The sequence below is a fragment of the Oncorhynchus nerka genome, linkage group LG26 (assembly GCF_034236695.1).
Source record: "Oncorhynchus nerka isolate Pitt River linkage group LG26, Oner_Uvic_2.0, whole genome shotgun sequence".
NCBI lineage: Eukaryota > Metazoa > Chordata > Actinopteri > Salmoniformes > Salmonidae > Oncorhynchus > Oncorhynchus nerka.
In genome coordinates, this window is record NC_088421.1 from 49,049,980 (window position 1) to 49,072,354 (window position 22,375).

A 22,375-nucleotide genomic window follows, 5' to 3' on the forward strand; every position below is an offset into this window, starting at 1 on the left:
ATCACGTCTGTATTCATGTTATCAGCTTCTACCACAGAACTCATCACGTCTATATTCATGTTATCAGCTTCTACCACAGAACTCATCACGTCTATATTCATGTTATCAGCTTCTACCACAGAACGCACCTCGTCATGTTATCAGCTTCTACCACAGAACGCATCACGTCTATATTCATGTTATCAGCTTCTACCACAGAACGCACAACGTCATGTTATCAGCTTCTACCACAGAATGCATCACGTCTATATTCATGTTATCAGCTTCTACCACAGAACGCACAACGTCTATATTCATGTTATCAGCTTCTACCACAGAACGCACCACGCCATGTTATCAGCTTCTACCACAGAACGCACAACGTCTATATTCATGTTATCAGCTTCTACCACAGAACGCACAACGTCTATATTCATGTTATCAGCTTCTACCACAGAACGCATCACGTCTATATTCATGTTATCAGCTTCTACCACAGAACGCACAACGTCATGTTATCAGCTTCTACCACAGAATGCATCACGTCTATATTCATGTTATCAGCTTCTACCACAGAACGCACAACGTCTATATTCATGTTATCAGCTTCTACCACAGAACGCACCACGTCATGTTATCAGCTTCTACCACAGAACGCACAACGTCTATATTCATGTTATCAGCTTCTACCACAGAACGCACAACGTCTATATTCATGTTATCAGCTTCTACCACAGAACTCACCACGTCTGTATTCATGTTATCAGCTTCTACCACAGAACGCATCACGTCTATATTCATGTTATCAGCTTCTACCACAGAACGCACAACGTCATGTTATCAGCTTCTACCACAGAATGCATCACGCTCTATATTCATGTTATCAGCTTCTACCACAGAACGCACAACGTCTATATTCATGTTATCAGCTTCTACCACAGAACGCACCACGTCATGTTATCAGCTTCTACCACAGAACGCACCTCGTCATGTTATCAGCTTCTACCACAGAACGCACCACGTCTATATTCATGTTATCAGCTTCTACCACAGAACGCACCACGTCATGTTATCAGCTTCTACCACAGAACTCACCACGTCATGTTATCAGCTTCTACCACAGAACGCACAACGCCTATATTCATGTTATCAGCTTCTACCACAGAACGCACGTCTATATTCATGTTATCAGCTTCTACCACAGAACGCATCACGTCTATATTCATGTTATCAGCTTCTACCACAGAACGCATCACGTCATGTTATCAGCTTCTACCACAGAACGCATCACGTCATGTTATCAGCTTCTACCACAGAACGCATCAGCTTCTACCATCACGTCATGTTATCAGCTTCTACCACAGAACGCATCACGTCATGTTATCAGCTTCTACCACAGAACGCATCACGTCATGTTATCAGCTTCTACCACAGAACTCACCACGTCTATATTCATGTTATCAGCTTCTACCACAGAACGCATCACGTCATGTTATCAGCTTCTACCACAGAACGCATCACGTTGTTATCAGCTTCTACCACAGAACGCATCACGCCATGATATCAGCTTCTACCACAGAACGCTGTATTCATGTTATCAGCTTCTACCACAGAACGCATCACGTCTATATTCATGTTATCAGCTTCTACCACAGAACGCATCACGTCTATATTCATGTTATCAGCTTCTACCACAGAACGCATCACGTCTATATTCATGTTATCAGCTTCTACCACAGAACGCAATCAGCTTCTACCACAGAACGCATCACGTCTATATTCATGTTATCAGCTTCTACCACAGAACGCATCACGTCTATATTCATGTTATCAGCTTCTACCACAGAACGCACCACGTCTATATTCATGTTATCAGCTTCTACCACAGAACGCATCACGTCTATATTCATGTTATCAGCTTCTACCACAGAACTCACCACGTCTATATTCATGTTATCAGCTTCTACCACAGAACGCATCACGTCTATATTCATGTTATCAGCTTCTACCACAGAACTCACCACGTCTATATTCATGTTATCAGCTTCTACCACAGAACGCACCACGTCTATATTCATGTTATCAGCTTCTACCACAGAACGCATCAGGTCATGTTATCAGCTTCTACCACAGAACGCACCTCGTCATGTTATCAGCTTCTACCACAGAACGCACCACGTCTATATTCATGTTATCAGCTTCTACCACAGAACGCATCACGTCTATATTCATGTTATCAGCTTCTACCACAGAACGCATCACGTCTATATTCATGTTATCAGCTTCTACCACAGAACGCATCACGTCTATATTCATGTTATCAGCTTCTACCACAGAACGCATCACGTCATGTTATCAGCTTCTACCACAGAACTCACCACGTCTATATTCATGTTATCAGCTTCTACCACAGAACGCATCACGTCTATATTCATGTTATCAGCTTCTACCACAGAACGCATCACGTCTATATTCATGTTATCAGCTTCTACCACAGAACGCATCACGTCTATATTCATGTTATCAGCTTCTACCACAGAACGCATCACGTCTATATTCATGTTATCAGCTTCTACCAGAACGCACCACGTCATGTTATCAGCTTCTACCACAGAACGCATCACGTCATGTTATCAGCTTCTACCACAGAACGCATCACGTCTATATTCATGTTATCAGCTTCTACCACAGAACGCATCACGTCATGTTATCAGCTTCTACCACAGAACGCATCACGTCTGTATTCATGTTATCAGCTTCTACCACAGAACGCACAACGTCATGTTATCAGCTTCTACCACAGAACGCACCACGTCATGTTATCAGCTTCTACCACAGAACGCATCACGTCTATATTCATGTTATCAGCTTCTACCACAGAACGCATCACGTCATGTTATCAGCTTCTACCACAGAACGCATCACGTCTGTATTCATGTTATCAGCTTCTACCACAGAACGCACAACGTCCTATATTCATGTTATCAGCTTCTACCACAGAACGCATCGTCTATATTCATGTTATCAGCTTCTACCACAGAACGCACCACGTCATGTTATCAGCTTCTACCACAGAACGCATCACGTCTATATTCATGTTATCAGCTTCTACCACAGAACGCATCACGTCTGTATTCATGTTATCAGCTTCTACCACAGAACGCATCACGTCTATATTCATGTTATCAGCTTCTACCACAGAACGCACCTCGTCATGTTATCAGCTTCTACCACAGAACGCATCACGCCTGTATTCATGTTATCAGCTTCTACCACAGAACGCACAACGTCTATATTCATGTTATCAGCTTCTACCACAGAACGCATCACGTCATGTTATCAGCTTCTACCACAGAACGCATCACGTCATGTTATCAGCTTCTACCACAGAACGCATCACGTCATGTTATCAGCTTCTACCACAGAACGCATCACGTCATGTTATCAGCTTCTACCACAGAACGCATCACGTCTATATTCATGTTATCAGCTTCTACCACAGAACTCACCACATCTATATTCATGTTATCAGCTTCTACCACAGAACGCATCACGTCTATATTCATGTTATCAGCTTCTACCACAGAACGCATCACGTCTATATTCATGTTATCAGCTTCTACCACAGAACGCATCACGTCTATATTCATGTTATCAGCTTCTACCACAGAACGCACCACGTCATGTTATCAGCTTCTACCACAGAACGCACCACGTAATGTTATCAGCTTCTACCACAGAACGCATCACGTCTATATTCATGTTATCAGCTTCTACCACAGAACGCACCACGTCTATATTCATGTTATCAGCTTCTACCACAGAACGCATCACGTCTATATTCATGTTATCAGCTTCTACCACAGAACGCATCACGTCTATATTCATGTTATCAGCTTCTACCACAGAATGCATCACGTCTATATTCATGTTATCAGCTTCTACCACAGAACGCATCACGTCTATATTCATGTTATCAGCTTCTACCACAGAACGCACAACGTCATGTTATCAGCTTCTACCACAGAACGCACCACGTCATGTTATCAGCTTCTACCACAGAACGCATCACGTCTGTATTCATGTTATCAGCTTCTACCACAGAACGCACAACGTCTATATTCATGTTATCAGCTTCTACCACAGAACGCACAACGTCTATATTCATGTTATCAGCTTCTACCACAGAACGCACCACGTCATGTTATCAGCTTCTACCACAGAACGCATCACGTCTATATTCATGTTATCAGCTTCTACCACAGAACGCATCACGTCTGTATTCATGTTATCAGCTTCTACCACAGAACGCACCTCGTCATGTTATCAGCTTCTACCACAGAACGCATCACGTCTGTATTCATGTTATCAGCTTCTACCACAGAACGCACAACGTCTATATTCATGTTATCAGCTTCTACCACAGAACGCATCACGTCATGTTATCAGCTTCTACCACAGAACGCATCACGTCATGTTATCAGCTTCTACCACAGAACGCATCACGTCATGTTATCAGCTTCTACCACAGAACGCATCACGTCTATATTCATGTTATCAGCTTCTACCACAGAACGCATCACGTCTATATTCATGTTATCAGCTTCTACCACAGAACGCATCACGTCTATATTCATGTTATCAGCTTCTACCACAGAACTCACCACATCTATATTCATGTTATCAGCTTCTACCACAGAACGCATCACGTCTATATTCATGTTATCAGCTTCTACCACAGAACGCATCACGTCTATATTCATGTTATCAGCTTCTACCACAGAACGCATCACGTCTATATTCATGTTATCAGCTTCTACCACAGAACGCACCACGTCATGTTATCAGCTTCTACCACAGAACGCACCACGTAATGTTATCAGCTTCTACCACAGAACGCATCACGTCTATATTCATGTTATCAGCTTCTACCACAGAACGCACCACGTCTATATTCATGTTATCAGCTTCTACCACAGAACGCATCACGTCTATATTCATGTTATCAGCTTCTACCACAGAACGCATCACGTCTATATTCATGTTATCAGCTTCTACCACAGAATGCATCACGTCTATATTCATGTTATCAGCTTCTACCACAGAACGCATCACGTCTATATTCATGTTATCAGCAGAGATAGCCTGCAAAGTAATGTCATACTTTCCAGGTCCATACCCAAACAGTTCGAACTACTAATTTTGAAAATTACCCTCTCCAGAAATAAGTCTCTCACTGTTGCACCGACCACCCTCAGCTCCCAGCTGTGCCCTGGACACCATTTGTGAATTGATCGCCCCCCATCTAGCTTCAGAGTTTGTTCTGTTAGGTTCTACCACAGAACGCATCACGTCTATATTCATGTTATCAGCTTCTACCACAGAACGCATCACGTCTATATTCATGTTATCAGCTTCTACCACAGAACGCATCACGTCTATATTCATGTTATCAGCTTCTACCACAGAACGCATCACGTCTATATTCATGTTATCAGCTTCTACCACAGAACGCATCACGCGTCTATATTCATGTTATCAGCTTCTACCACAGAACGCATCACGTCTATATTCATGTTATCAGCTTCTACCACAGAACGCATCACGTCATGTTATCAGCTTCTACCACAGAACGCACCACGTCTATATTCATGTTATCAGCTTCTACCACAGAACGCACCACGTCTATATTCATGTTATCAGCTTCTACCACAGAACGCATCACGTCTATATTCATGTTATCAGCTTCTACCACAGAACGCATCACGTCTGTATTCATGTTATCAGCTTCTACCACAGAACGCATCAGGTCATGTTATCAGCTTCTACCACAGAACGCACCTCGTCATGTTATCAGCTTCTACCACAGAACGCACCACGTCTATATTCATGTTATCAGCTTCTACCACAGAACGCATCACGTCTATATTCATGTTATCAGCTTCTACCACAGAACGCATCACGTCTATATTCATGTTATCAGCTTCTACCACAGAACGCATCACGTCTATATTCATGTTATCAGCTTTACCACAGAACGCATCACGTCATGTTATCAGCTTCTACCACAGAACTCATCACGTCTATATTCATGTTATCAGCTTCTACCACAGAACGCATCACGTCTATATTCATGTTATCAGCTTCTACAACAGAACGCATCACGTCTATATTCATGTTATCAGCTTCTACCACAGAACGCATCACGTCTGTATTCATGTTATCAGCTTCTACCACAGAACTCACCACGTCATGTTATCAGCTTCTACCACAGAACGCATCACGTCATGTTATCAGCTTCTACCACAGAACGCATCACGTCTGTATTCATGTTATCAGCTTCTACCACAGAACGCACAACGTCATGTTATCAGCTTCTACCACAGAACGCACCACGTCATGTTATCAGCTTCTACCACAGAACGCACAACGTCATGTTATCAGCTTCTACCACAGAACGCATCACGTCTATATTCATGTTATCAGCTTCTACCACAGAACGCATCACGTCATGTTATCAGCTTCTACCACAGAACGCATCACGTCTATATTCATGTTATCAGCTTCTACCACAGAACGCACAACGTCTATATTCATGTTATCAGCTTCTACCACAGAACGCATCACGTCTATATTCATGTTATCAGCTTCTACCACAGAACGCACCACGTCATGTTATCAGCTTCTACCACAGAACGCATCACGTCTATATTCATGTTATCAGCTTCTACCACAGAACTCATCACGTCTGTATTCATGTTATCAGCTTCTACCACAGAACGCATCACGTTCATGTTATCAGCTTCTACCACAGAACGCACATGTTATCAGCTCTACCACATTCATGTTATCAGCTTCTACCACAGAACGCATCACGTCTATATTCATGTTATCAGCTTCTACCACAGAACGCACCACGTCATGTTATCAGCTTCTACCACAGAACGCACCACGTAATGTTATCAGCTTCTACCACAGAACGCATCACGTCTGTATTCATGTTATCAGCTTCTACCACAGAACGCATCACGTCTATATTCATGTTATCAGCTTCTACCACAGAACGCATCACGTCATGTTATCAGCTTCTACCACAGAACGCACCACGTCTATATTCATGTTATCAGCTTCTACCACAGAACGCATCACGTCATGTTATCAGCTTCTACCACAGAACTCACCACGTCTATATTCATGTTATCAGCTTCTACCACAGAACGCATCACGTCATGTTATCAGCTTCTACCACAGAACGCATCACGTCTATATTCATGTTATCAGCTTCTACCACAGAACGCATCACGTCTATATTCATGTTATCAGCTTCTACCACAGAACGCATCACGTCTATATTCATGTTATCAGCTTCTACCACAGAACGCATCACGTCTATATTCATGTTATCAGCTTCTACCACAGAACGCATCACGTCATGTTATCAGCTTCTACCACAGAACGCACCACGTCTATATTCATGTTATCAGCTTCTACCACAGAACGCACCACGTCTATATTCATGTTATCAGCTTCTACCACAGAACGCATCACGTCTATATTCATGTTATCAGCTTCTACCACAGAACGCATCACGTCTATATTCATGTTATCAGCTTCTACCACAGAATGCATCACGTCTATATTCATGTTATCAGCTTCTACCACAGAACGCATCACGTCTATATTCATGTTATCAGCTTCTACCACAGAACGCATCACGTCTATATTCATGTTATCAGCAGAGATAGCCTGCAAAGTAATGTCATACTTTCCAGGTCCATACCCAAACAGTTCGAACTACTAATTTTGAAAATTACCCTCTCCAGAAATAAGTCTCTCACTGTTGCCGCCTGCTACCGACCACCCTCAGCTCCCAGCTGTGCCCTGGACACCATTTGTGAATTGATCGCCCCCCATCTAGCTTCAGAGTTTGTTCTGTTAGGTGACCTAAACTGGGATATGCTTAACACCCCGGCAGTCCTACAATGTAAGCTAGATGCCCTCAATCTCACTCAAATCATCAAGGAACCCACCAGGTACAACCCTAACTCTGTAAACAAGGGCACCCTCATAGACGTCATCCTGACCAACTGGCCCTCCAAATACACCTCCGCTGTCTTCAATCAGGATCTCAGCGATCACTGCCTCATTGCCTGTATCCGCCACGGAGCCGCAGTCAAACGACCACCCCTCATCACTGTCAAACGCTCCCTAAAACACTTCTGTGAGCAGGCCTTTCTAATCGACCTGGCCCGGGTATCCTGGAAGGACATTGACCTCATCCCGTCAGTTGAGGATGCCTGGTCATTCTTTAAAAGTAACTTCCTCACCATTTTAGATAAGCATGCTCCGTTCAAAAAATGCAGAACCAAGAACAGATACAGCCCTTGGTTCACTCCAGACCTGACTGCCCTCGACCAGCACAAAAACATCCTGTGGCGGACTGCAATAGCATCGAATAGCCCCCGTGATATGCAACTGTTCAGGGAAGTCAGGAACCAATACACGCAGTCAGTCAGGAAAGCTAAGGCCAGCTTCTTCAGGCAGAAGTTTGCATCCTGTAGCTCCAACTCCAAAAAGTTCTGGGACACTGTGAAGTCCATGGAGAACAAGAGCACCTCCTCCCAGCTGCCCACTGCACTGAGGCTAGGTAACACGGTCACCACCGATAAATCCATGATTATCGAAAGCTTCAATAAGCACTTCTCAACGGCTGGCCATGCCTTCCGCCTGGCTACTCCGTGTGCAGCCGTCTTCATCGACCTCGCCAAGGCTTTAGACTCTGTCAATCACCATATTCTTATCGGCAGACTCAATAGCCTCGGTTTCTCGGATGACTGCTGCGTGACAACAACTGTCAGAATATGTACCTGGCGTTGTCGACCACCTTCCGTCCCCAACGATAGGCCCAGCTGGCGAGAGCCGCCCAGGACTTGGCCACCTCCGGAGCCTGACTGGTGGACAACTGGTAGAGCTGCCCCAGGACCAAGTCTGGTTCTCCTACACCCACACTCACTATGGAGGCAGAGAGAGAGGGGTTAGGGTGTAGGGGTTAGGGTACAGACTGGTAGAGCTGCCCCAGGACCAAGTCTGGTTCTCCTACACCCACACTCACTATGGAGGCAGAGAGAAAGGGGTTAGGGTGTAGGGGTTAGGGTACAGACTGTAGGAAGAGAGGGGTTAGGATGTAGGGGTTAGGGTACAGACTGGAGGAAAGAGAGGGGTTAGGGTGTAGGGGTTAGGGTACAGACTGGTAGAGCTGCTCCGGGATCTAGTCCAGCTCTCCTACACTCACAATAGAGGCAGAGAGAGAGAGAGAGAGGGGTTAGGGTGTAGGGGACAGACTGGAGGAAGAGAGGGGTTAGGGAGAGGGGTTAGGGTGTAGGGTACAGACTGGAGGAAGAGAGGGGGGGTTAGGGTGTAGGGTACAGACTGGAGGAAGAGAGGGGTTAGGGTGTAGGGTGCAGACTGGAGGAAGAGAGGGGTTAGGGAGAGGGGTTAGGGTGTAGGGTGCAGACTGGAGGAAGAGAGGGGTTAGGGAGAGGGGTTAGGTGTAGGGTGCAGACTGGAGGAAGAGAGGGGTTAGGGAGGGGGGGTGTCCTACCTGTGGTCTCAGCTGTGATTCGGGGCATGCCCTGGTCCTCTAGGGGTAACTCCAGCAGGGCTGTGATGTTCCGGCTGATGGGGGGCAAGGCGGGGACCCCTGGGGTCATGACCCCTGACCTCTTCACCACCTGTTTGAGCTGAGGGGTCATGTCCTTCCAGTCCGCCAGCAGCCACTTACCTACAGACACAGAGACAGACGGTTGGAACAGAGCATCAGGCATCCATTACCCAGCATGCACAGGGAGACACCCCCCCCCTCCTCCTCCAATAAGAGCCCCTACGTAGGGAATAGGGGGCCATTCGTGACACAGTGGAACCACTACTTACACAGAGTGAGGACGGAGCGACAGGCGGCTCGCTCACACTTCCCTGAGCGACAGAAAGACAGAGCACAGGAACTCAACATCTCCATGGCTACCAGGGACTGACCTGGAGGGGAGACGGGGAGAGGGAAGGGAGAGAGGTGGAGGGGAGACGGGGAGAGGGAAGGAGAGGAGGGAGAGAGGTGGAGCATGAGAGAGAGTTGGGAGAGGAATAAGTGGATAAAGAGAAAGACGAGTAAAGCCAAAAACACACACACACACACACACACAGACATACCCACACACACACCACAGAGACACACACACACAGACACACACACACAGAGACACACAGACACAGAGACACACAGACACAGAGACACACACACACAGAGACACACACACACAGAGAGACACACACACACAGAGACACACACACACACACAGAGACACACACACACAGACACACACACACACACACACACACACACACACACTCACCCGCGGTGCAGAGGACTTTAGCCTTCTCGATCTGTAGTTCAGGTCCCCACTTCTCCCCCACAGCACCCGCTAGTGACAGACGCCTGAACGCACGGCTCAACCCCTCCTCCGCCCCCTCCTCCTCCTCCTCCTCTTCCTCGCTGCACTGGCCCAGCAGACGCGTTGCCAGGGCAATGTTCCCCTGTTTCCGGGCGAACTTGACGGCCGTCAGACATAGTTCCATCAGGTGGCCATCCAGCGGAGCAGAGGAGCCTGGGTAATGGAACACAGGAAGAGGGAGAGGGTTAACGTGAGTCACATGACAAAGACACAGCGATGGGGACAACACACACAAATACAGCGAGATATAAAGCACAGCGTTTAAGAGACCAGAAACAACTCACACACAGACACACACACAGACACACGGACACAGACACACACACAGACACACACACACGGACACAGACACACACACACACACAGACACACGGACACAGACACACGGACACAGACACACGGACACAGACACACGGACACAGACACACACACAGACACACGGACACAGACACACGGACACACGGACACAGACACACGGACACAGACACACGGACACAGACACACGGACACAGACACACGGACACAGACACACGGACACAGACACACAGACACAGACACAGACACACAGACACACACAGGGACGCGGTCTACCTTTCAGCCTGAGCAGTAGCTGTCTCTGGTAGATGGTGTATCTCAGTGCGTGGAGCCACGGCTGGACGTCCTGTTGTTTACAGGTGCTGAGAGCTTCACTGTACAGAGGGATCAGACAGTCCTGGAGAGGAGGAGAGGGTTAGGGGGGTAGTATGTAGACACCCCTTCAAATGAGTGAATTTGGCTATTTCTGCCACACCCGTTGCTGACAGGTGTATAAAACCGAGCAATCTCCATAGACAAACATTGGCAGTAGAATGAGAGACTGGTACGCCTTACTGAAGAGCTCAGTGACTTTCAATGTGACACCGTCATAGGATGCCACCTTTCCAACAAGTCAGTTGGTCAAACTTCTGCCCTGCTAGAGCTTCCCCGGTTAACTGTGAGTGCTGTTATTGTGAAGTGGAAACGTCTAGGAGCAACAACGGCCCAGTCGCGAAGTGGTAGGCCACACAAGCTCACAGAACAGGACCGCAGAGTGCTGAAGCACGTAGCTCTTAAGAATCATCAGTCCTCGGTTACAACACTCACTGCTGAGTTCCAAACTACCTCTGGAAGCAACATCGGCACAAGAACTGTTCGTCGAGAGCTTCATGAAATGGGTTTCCATGGTCAAGCAGCCACATACAAGCCTCAGATCACCATGTGCTCAATGTGAAGCGTCGGCTGGAGTGGTGTGAAGCTCGCCGCCTCTGGACTCTGGAGCAGTGGAAAGGTTCTCTCTGGAGTGATGAATCACGCTTCACCATCTGTCAGCCCGACGGACTAATCTGGGTTTGGCGGATGCCAGGAGAACGCTACCTGCCCCAATGCATAGTGACAACTGTAAAGTTTGGTGGAGGAGGAATAATGGTCTGGGGCTGTTTTTCATGGTTCGGGCTAGGACCCTTAGTTCTAGTGAAGGGAAATCTTAACGCTACAGCATACAATGACATTCTAGATGATTCTTTGCTTCCAACTTTGTGGTAACAGTTCGGGGAAGGCCTTTTGCTGTTTCAGCATGACAATGCCCCCGTGCACAAAGCCAGGTCCATACAGAAATTGTTTGTCGAAATCGGTGTGGAAGAACTTGACTGGCCTGCACAGAGCCTTGACCTCAACCCCATAGAACACCTCTGGGATGAATTGGAACGCTGACTGCGAGCCAGGCCTAATCGCCTAACATCAGAGCCCGACCTCACTAATGCTCATGGCTCAATGGAAGCAAGTCCCCACAGCAATGTTCCAACATCTAGTGGAAAGCCTTCCCAGAAGAGTAGAGGCTGTTATAGCAGCAATGTTCCAACATCTAGTGGAGATCCTTCCCAGAAGAGTGGAGGCTGTTATAGCAGCAATGTTCCAACATCTAGTGGAAAGCCTTCCCAGAAGAGTGGGGCTGTTATAGCAGCAATGTTCCAACATCTAGTGGAAAGCCTTCCCAGAAGAGTGGAGGCTGTTATAGCAGCAATGTTCCAACATCTAGTGGAAAGCCTTCCCAGAAGAGTGGAGGCTGTTATAGCAGCAATGTTCCAACATCTAGTGGAAATCCTTCCCAGAAGAGTGGAGGCTGTTATAGCAGCAATGTTCCAACATCTAGTGGAAAGCCTTCCCAGAAGAGTGGGGCTGTTATAGCAGCAATGTTCTAACATCTAGTGGAAAGCCTTCCCAGAAGAGTGGAGGCTGTTATAGCAGCAATGTTCCAACATCTAGTGGAAAGCCTTCCCAGAAGAGTGGAGGCTGTTATAGCAGCAATGCTCCAACATCTAGTGGAAAGCCTTCCCAGAAGAGTGGAGGCTGTTATAGCAGCAAAGCAGGGGACCAACTCCATATTAATACCCATGAGCAGGTGTCCACATACTTATGGTCATGTAGAGTACGCTCAGTGTGTTCTCCAGGGCAGAGCAGCAGTGTAGCTGCAGGCTGGCGAGGGTTTGTGTGTGTGTGTGTGTGTGTGTGTGTGTGTGTACCTCCTGTCCGCTCAGTGTGTTCTCCAGGGCAGCGCAGCAGTATAGCTGCAGGGTGGCGAGGGTTTGTGTGTGGGTGTGTGTGTGTGTGTACCTCCTGTCCGCTCAGTGTGTTCTCCAGGGCAGAGCAGCAGTATAGCTGCAGGGTGGCCAGAGTGGGCAGGCCGTCAGAGAGGGTGAGGGTGGAGAGGCGGAGGGGACCCAGAGAGATACGACCCGTCTGCTTCAGATAACGGACCAGGGTACTGTAAACACACACAGAACACGTAAGATATTACCTCTCCTTCCTCCCAGTGTCTTCACTTCCTGTCTCTGATCGAAAAGGAAATGACTGGGTTCTGAAGGTGGAAACTCCCACTAAGTCTCCACCAATTATCGAAGCGTTTAGACAGGTGGGAAGTAGTGAACGAGAGTGTACATAGTCTGTCCCAAATGGTTCCCTATATAGTGCACTCCTTTTGACCAGGGCCCATAGGCAGAACTGGCAGTCAGTCCAACAGAACTCAGCTCAACCCAAATGGTTCCCTATATAGTGCACTCCTTTTGACCAGGGCCCATAGGGCAGCACAGACAGAACCCGCAGTCAGTCCAACAGAACTCAGCTCAACCCAAATGGTTCCCTATATAGTGCACTCCTTTTGACCAGGGCCCATAGAGCAGCACAGACAGAACCCGCAGTCAGTCCAACAGAACTCAGCTCAACCCAAATGGTTCCCTATATAGTGCACTCCTTTTGACCAGGGCCCATAGAGCAGCACAGACAGAACCCGCAGTCAGTCCAACAGAACTCAGCTCAATCTAAATGGTTCCCTATATAGTGCACTCCTTTTGACCAGGGCCCATAGAGCAGCACAGACAGAACCCGCAGTCAGTCCAACAGAACTCAATCTAAATGGTTTCCTATATAGTGCACTCCTTTTGACCAGGGCCCATAGAGCAGCACAGACAGAACCCGCAGTCAGTCCAACAGAACTCAGCTCAACCCAAATGGTTCCCTATATAGTGCACTCCTTTTGACCAGGGCCCATAGAGCAGCACAGACAGAACCCGCAGTCAGTCCAACAGAACTCAATCTAAATGGTTCCCTATATAGTGCACTCCTTTTGACCAGGGCCCATAGAGCAGCACAGACAGAACCCGCAGTCAGTCCAACAGAACTCAGCTCAACCCAAATGGAATTCCCTATCATAGTGAGCTCAATTTACCAGGGCCCACTAGAGCAGCACAGACAGAACCCGCAGTCAGTCCAACAGAACTCAGCTCAACCCAAATGGTTCCCTATATAGTGCACTCCTTTTGACCAGGGCCCATAGAGCAGCACAGACAGAACCCACAGTCAGTCCAACAGAACTCAACCCAAATGGAATGTGGAAGACATCATGGAAGAGCTCAATGAAATACTGGCGTCTACTCGCTCTCCCATTGGATGACAGAGCCAGAGGTCCCCGCCCATCTCTCACCTCCTCCAATGGGGTTTTGAGAAGGAGACGAGTTGTATGCGATTGAGATCTTCCCAATGAAGTGTTCCACAATCCAGCAGGTTTTTGTTCCTACCCAGCACTAACACATGAATACAGGATTCAACTAAAAGTGACCTCCAAGATTCAATGAGGGACTCACTCCGAGGTGGGCATGGCCTTCTGTTCCTGCTCGTGATTGGCCGTTGTCATGGCAGCCACAGCGCTCCGCAGCAGCTGCACCTCAATGGCCTTCTGCAGTTCTGAGGGGTCCGGACTCAACAACTGTTTATTCTTAGAGGAGGTAGAGCTGAGCAGGCCTTAGTCACACACTCACACACTCCTACACTAGTTTATTCTTGGAGCAGGTGGAGTTGACAGGCCTTAGTCCTCACTCTCTCCCTCCTAACTAGTTTAAACTTAGACAGGTGGAAAAACATACACCATTAAGACAAACTCCTCCCCTACCTAGTTTATTCTTAGAGCAGGTGGAGTTGAGCAGGCCTTAGTCCTCAGACACCCTCCTAACTAGTTTATTCTTGGAGCAGGTGGAGTTGACCAGGCCTTAGTCCTCCCTGTCCCTCCTACCTAGTTTATTCTTAGAGCAGGTAGAGTTGACCAGGCCTTAGTCCTCCCTGTCCCTCCTACCTAGTTTATTCTTAGAGCAGGTGGAGTTGACCAGGCCTTAGTCCTCCCTGTCCCTCCTACCTAGTTTAGTCTTGGAGCAGGTGGAGTTGACCAGGCCTTAGTCCTCTCTCTCTCCCTCCTAACTAGTTTGTCCTTGGAGCCAGTAGAGGTGGAGTAAACCTTAGGCCTAGTCCTCCTACCTAGTTTATTCTTAGAGCAGGTAGGAGTTGACCAGGCCTTAGTCCTCCCTCTCCCCCTCCTACCTAGTTTATCCTTGGAGCCAGTAGAGGTGGAGTTGACCAGGCCTTAGTCCTCTCTCTCTCCCTCCTACCTAGTTTATTCTTAGAGCAGGTAGAGCTGAGCAGGCCTTAGTCCTCTCTCTCCCCCTCCTACCTAGTTTGTCCTTGGAGCCAGTAGAGGTGGAGTAAACCAGGCCTTAGTCCTCCCTCTCCCCCTCCTACCTAGTTTGTCCTTGGAGCCAGTAGAGGTGGAGTTGACCAGGCCTTAGTCCTCCCTCTCCCCCTCCTACCTAGTTTGTCCTTGGAGCCAGTAGAGGTGGAGTTGACCAGGCCTTAGTCCTCCCTCTCCCCCTCCTACCTAGTTTGTCCTTGGAGCCAGTAGAGGTGGAGTTGACCAGGCCTTAGTCCTCCCTCTCCCCCTCCTACCTAGTTTATCCTTGGAGCCAGTAGAGGTGGAGTTGAGCATGCCGTAGTCGTCTCTCTCCCCCGCCAGGAGCTCCAGCTGAGCACGGCATTCTGGGAAGTCTCCGTCCTCGAAGCAGCTCAGCGCCCGTACGTAGTTGAAGTCTGTCTTCAGGTGCACGCTCGCTGCGGCAGGGTTACCAGGGTTCTTCTTGAGGGCGTGCACGCTGGCCTGCCACTCCTGCACCGAGGACCAATCGCCAAGGGCCACATAGCACTGGCATGCCTTATTGGCAAGGAGGTTGAGCACCTCGGAGGAACACTCATTGGACTTGAGGAGAACCGTCTTCCTGCAGTCACCTGAAGGAGAAAGAGAGGGGAGAGGCAGAATGGGAAGAGAGGAGAGGGGGAGGAGGAGAGAGGAAAGGGGGAGGAGAGAGAGAGGAGGGGAGGAAGGAGAAGAGAGGAGGGGAGAGGCGGAAGGAGAGAGAGAGGAGGGGAGAGGCAGAAGGAGAAGAGAGGAAAGGGGGAGGAGGAGAGAGAGGGGAACACCTGGTTATTATCAGCTAGTGGTTGCCTCTGAAATGTCCCCCTATTCCGCGTTCTCACCATTGCCAGTGTGTTTGGGGCTGGCTGTGTTAGAGCTGTGTGTCTCACCGTTGTGTTTGGGGCTGACTGTGTTAGAGCTGTGTGTCTCTCACCAGTGTGTTTGGGGCTGGCTGTGTTAGAGCTGTGTGTCTCACCGTTGTGTTTGGGGCTGACTGTTAGAGCTGTGTGTCTCTCACCAGTGTGTTTGGGGCTGGCTGTGTTAGAGCTGTGTGTCTCACCGTTGTGTTTGGGGCTGGCTGTGTTAGAGCTGTGTGCCTCACCGTTGTGTTTGGGGCTGGCTGTGTTAGAGCTGTGTGTCTCACCGTTGTGTTTGGGGCTGGCTGTGTTAGAGCTGTGTGTCTCACCGTTGCCAGTGTGTTTGGGGCTGGCTGTGTTAGAGCTGTGTGTCCTCTCACCGTTGTGTTTGGGGCTGGCTGTGTTGGAGCTGTGTGTCTTACCGTTGTGTTTGGGGCTGGCTGTGTTAGAGCTGTGTGTCTCACCGTTGTGTTTGGGGCTGGCTGTGTTAGAGCTGTGTGTCTCACCGTTGTGTTTGGGGCTGGCTGTGTTAGAGCTGTGTGTCTCACCGTTGCCGTTGTGTTTGGGGCTGGCTGTGTTAGAGCTGTTGGCTCCGCCCAGTTTGAGGAGTGAGCGGTCGAAGCCCTTAATGGAACAGTCCATCCCCGTCACGGCACACAGCTGTTCCTGGTACTCCACTGCAGCCTTCTCAAACCTAGAGAGAGGTATGGGTTACTATAGGGTATTTACAGAGAGAGAGGTATGGGTTACTATAGGGTATTTACAGAGAGAGGTATGGGTTACTATAGGGTATTTACAGAGAGGGTTACTATAGGGTATTTACAGAGAGAGGTATGGGTCACTATAGGGTATTTACAGACAGAGAGAGGTATTGTTACTATAGGGTATTTACAGAGAGAGGTATTGTCACTATAGGGTATTTACAGAGAGAGGTATGGTCACTATAGGGTATTTACAGAGAGGTATGGGTCACTATAGGGTATTTACAGAGAGAGGTATGGTCACTATAGGGTATTTACAGAGAGAGGTATGGTCACTATAGGGTATTTACAGAGAGAGGTATGGGTCACTATAGGGTATTTACAGAGAGAGGTATGGTCACTATAGGGTATTTACAGAGAGAGGTATGGTCACTATAGGGTATTTACAGAGAGAGGTATGGGTTACTATAGGGTATTTACAGAGAGGTATGGGTTACTATAGGGTATTTACAGAGAGAGGTATGGTCACTATAGGGTATTTACAGAGAGGTATGGGTCACTATATGGTCTTGACAGAGAGAGGTATGGGTTACTATATGGTCTTGACAGAGAGAGAGGTATGGGTTACTATATGGTCTTGACAGAGAGAGAGGTATGGGTTACTATATGGTATTTACAGAGAGAGGTATGGGTTACTATATGGTATTTACAGAGAGGTATGGGTTACTATATGGTCTTGACAGAGCGAGGTATGGGCTACTATATGGTCTTGACAGAGAGGTATGGGCTACTATATGGTATTGACAGAGAGAGAGGTATGGGTTACTATATGGTCTTGACAGAGAGAGGTATGGGCTACTATATGGTATTGACAGAGAGAGGTATGGGCTACTATATGGTCTTGACAGAGAGAGGTATGGGTCACTATAGGGTATTTACAGAGAGAGGTATGGGCTACTATATGGTATTGACAGAGAGAGGTATGGGCTACTATATGGTATTGACAGAGAGAGGTATGGGCTACTATATGGTCTTGACAGAGAGAGGTATGGGTCACTATAGGGTATTTACAGAGAGAGGTATGGGCTACTATATGGTCATGACAGAGAGAGAGGTATGGGCTACTATATGGTATTGACAGAGAGGTATGGGCTACTATATGGTATTGACAGAGAGAGAGGTATGGGCTACTACATGGTCTTGACAGAGAGAGGTATGGGTTACTATATGGTATTTACAGAGAGAGGTATGGGTTACTATATGGTATTTACAGAGAGAGAGGTATGGGTTACTATAGGGTATTGACAGAGAGGTATGGGCTTCTATATGGTCTTGACAGAGAGGTATGGGTCACTATAGGGTATTTCCAGAGAGAGAGGTATGGGTTACTATAGGGTATTTACAGAGAGGTATGGGCTACTATATGGTCTTGACAGAGAGAGATATGGGCTACTATATGGTCTTGACAGAGAGAGATATGGGCTACTATATGGTCTATGGACTACAGAGGTGTGTACTACCTGCTTTTTGACTACATTTAAAGTGTCAATCAGCAGTTGAAACAATAAAGCGTACTCACTGCCCCATTTGGGTAAAAAGCTGAGGGATGGGACTGGAGAAATGTAACCACTCAACTTCACAGACAGAGCTTTGGATTTAAGGACCAACCATCATTGACATCATAGCTCAACATTCCAGTTGTAACCAGCCATGACATCATAGAGCAACATTCCAGTTGTAACCAGCCATGACATCATAGAGCAACATTCCAGTTGTAACCAGCCATGACATCATAGAACAAACATTCCAGTTGTAACCAGCCATGACATCATAGAGCAACATTCCAGTTGTAACCAGCCATGACATCATAGAACAAACATTCCAGTTGTAACCAGCCATGACATCATAGAACAAACATTCCAGTTGTAACCAGCCATGACATCATAGAGCAACATTCCAGTTGTAACCAGCCATGACATCATAGAGCAACATTCCAGTTGTAACCAGCCATGACATCATAGAGCAACATTCCAGTTGTAACCAGCCATGACATCATAGAGCAACATTCCAGTTGTAACCAGCCATGACATCATAGAGCAACATTCCAGTTGTAACCAGCCATGACATCATAGAGCAACATTCCAGTTGTAACCAGCCATGACATCATAGAGCAACATTCCAGTTGTAACCAGCCATGACATCATAGAGCAACATTCCAGTTGTAACCAGCCATGACATCATAGAGCAACATTCCAGTTGTAACCAGCCATGACATCATAGAGCAACATTCCAGTTGTAACCAGCCATGACATCATAGAGCAACATTCCAGTTGTAACCAGCCATGACATCATAGAGCAACATTCTAGGTGTAACCATCCATGACATCATAGAGCAACATTCTAGGTGTAACCATCCATGACATCATAGAGCAACATTCTAGTTGTAACCATCCATGACATCATAGAGCAACATTCTAGTTGTAACCATCCATGACATCATAGAGCAACATTCCAGTTGTAACCAGCCATGACATCATAGAGCAACATTCTAGTTGTAACCATCCATGACATCATAGAGCAACATTCCAGTTGTAACCAGCCATGACATCATAGAGCAACATTCTAGGTGTAACCATCCATGACATCATAGAGCAACATTCTAGGTGTAACCATCCATGACATCATAGAGCAACATTCCAGTTGTAACCATCCATGACATCATAGAGCAACATTCCAGTTGTAACCATGGTAAGGGGGTATAGTGTTTGTTTATATTTTTTTTCATTCAAAACATTTGTATAAAACAAGCTTATATTTTAGGATCTGATGGGAACTAAGATCATGAAGCATTTAGAAAGTTAAATCTGTCAAGAATTGCCCCTTAAATACACTAAGCTTGGCCTCCACTTGAGACACACACACACACACAGGGGTGGTTTTCCTTACCGCCCCTCAGCCTGTAGTGCCACAGAGCTGACCCAAGCCAGACTCTTGCCAGTGTTGGTGAGACTCCAGGCAGCTAAACCCTGGATAGCCTCAGGACAGTGAAGTTCACACAGAGCCTCTACCAGCATCACCAGAGGAGCCTCCAACTCTGGACCCTACAGAGGAGACATGGGGGTCAGTTACAGATGACCAGAGGAGACCTGGGGGTCAGTTACAGATGACCAGTAGAGACCTGGACCCTCACAGAGAGGAGACCTGGACCCTACAGAGGAGACATGGGGGTCAGTTACAGGTGACCAGTAGAGACCTGGACCCTAGAGAGAGGAGACCTGGACCCTACAGAGGAGACATGGGGGTCAGTTACAGATGACCAGAAGATACCTGGACCCTACAGAGAGGAGACCTGGACCCTACAGAGAGGAGAGATGGTGGTCAGTTACAGCTGACCAGTAGAGACCTGGACCCTACAGAGAGGAGACCTGGACCCTACAGAGAGGAGACCTGGACCCTACAGAGGAGACATGGGGGTCAGTTACAGGTGACCAGTAGAGACCTGGACCCTACAGAGAGGAGACATGGGGGTCAGTTACAGATGACCAGAAGAGACCTGGACCCTACAGAGAGGAGACATGGGGGTCAGTTACAGATGACCAGTAGAGACCTGGACCCTACAGAGAGGAGACATGGGGGTCAGTTACAGATGACCAGTAGAGACCTGGACCCTACAGAGAGGAGACATGGGGGTCAGTTACAGGTGACCAGAGGAGACATGGGGGTCAGTTACAGATGACCAGTAGAGACCTGGACCCTACAGAGAGGAGAGGTGACAGTGGAGACCAGTGGACCTGGACCCTACAGAGAGGAGACATGGGGGTCAGTTACAGATGACCAGTAGAGACCTGGACCCTACAGAGAGGAGACATGGGGGTCAGTTACAGATGACCAGTAGAGACCTGGACCCTACAGAGAGGAGACATGGGGGTCAGTTACAGGTGACCAGTAGAGACCTGGACCAGTTACAGATGACAGAGAGAGGACCTGGGGTCAGTTACAGGTGACCAGTAGAGACCTGGACCCTACAGAGAGGAGACCTGGGGGTCAGTTACAGGTGACCAGTAGAGACCTGGACCCTACAGAGAGGAGACCTGGACCCTACAGAGAGGAGACCTGGACCCTACAGAGGAGACATGGGGGTCAGTTACAGGTGACCAGTAGAGACCTGGACCCTACAGAGAGGAGACATGGGGGTCAGTTACAGGTGACCAGTAGAGACCTGGACCCTACAGAGAGGAGACATGGGGGTCAGTTACAGATGACCAGTAGAGACCTGGACCCTACAGAGAGGAGACATGGGGGTCAGTTACAGATGACCAGAGGAGACATGGGGGTCAGTTACAGATGACCAGTAGAGACCTGGACCCTACAGAGAGGAGACCTGGACCCTACAGAGGAGACATGGGGGTCAGTTACAGGTGACCAGAGGAGACATGGGGGTCAGTTACAGATGACCAGTAGAGACCTGGACCCTACAGAGAGGAGACATGGGGGTCAGTTACAGATGACCAGAAGAGACCTGGACCCTACAGAGAGGAGACATGGGGGTCAGTTACAGATGACCAGAGGAGACATGGGGGTCAGTTACAGATGACCAGTAGAGACCTGGACCCTACAGAGAGGAGACCTGGACCCTACAGAGGAGGAGACATGGGGGTCAGTTACAGGTGACCAGAGGAGACATGGGGGTCAGTTACAGATGACCAGAGGAGACATAGAGACCTGAGACCCCTACAGAGAGAGGAGACATGGGGGTCAGTTACAGGTGACCAGAGGAGACATGGGGGTCAGTTACAGATGACCAGTAGAGACATGGACCCTACAGAGAGGAGACATGGGGGGGGGTCAGTTACAGGTGATGTATTTAGTAACTTCAGGTAAAGGGGTCGTGGTTGAAAACAGTTGACTGACTGTTGGAACAAGGTAATGCTGAGTGTGTTTCTCTGTGTGGTCAAGTACAATAGGTTCAGTTGGGGCTCTGGTCAAAAGTAGTGCACTATATAGGGAATAGGGTGTGGTTTAGGACACAGGCCTGGGACTGTGCGTCTCTCCTCCCGTTACCAGAGTGCTGCTGTTCTGGATCTCAGTCAGCAGGTCCAAGCCGTGGCGCACGGTGACTGCTGGTTGGCCGGACAGAAGCCCCACCCTCATCAGGGCCAGGCGGATACGAGTCAGCCAATCCTGGCAGGTCTGACGGTTGGTATAGAAGAATGTTCTGATACCCTGGATACACACACACACACAGAGAGACAGACAGAGAGACAGACAGAGAGAGACAGTTAACATTAGGAGCTGGGGGCCACTTGG

General features: G+C 48.0%; 1 protein-coding gene across 1 annotated transcript in view; it reads right to left on the reverse strand.

Annotated features, from left to right (window-relative positions):
- LOC135564791 (serine/threonine-protein kinase SMG1-like) overlaps window positions 1–22,375 on the reverse strand; it is a 137,286-nt gene that overhangs the window by 97,779 nt on the left and 17,132 nt on the right. The window contains 11 exon segments of the mRNA XM_065010850.1: window positions 8,847–8,991; window positions 9,581–9,760; window positions 9,910–10,011; window positions 10,386–10,637; window positions 11,076–11,196; window positions 13,113–13,263; window positions 14,639–14,795; window positions 15,768–16,103; window positions 16,916–17,061; window positions 20,015–20,169; window positions 22,130–22,291. Coding sequence (XP_064866922.1) covers window positions 8,847–8,991; window positions 9,581–9,760; window positions 9,910–10,011; window positions 10,386–10,637; window positions 11,076–11,196; window positions 13,113–13,263; window positions 14,639–14,795; window positions 15,768–16,103; window positions 16,916–17,061; window positions 20,015–20,169; window positions 22,130–22,291 — 1,907 coding nt within the window.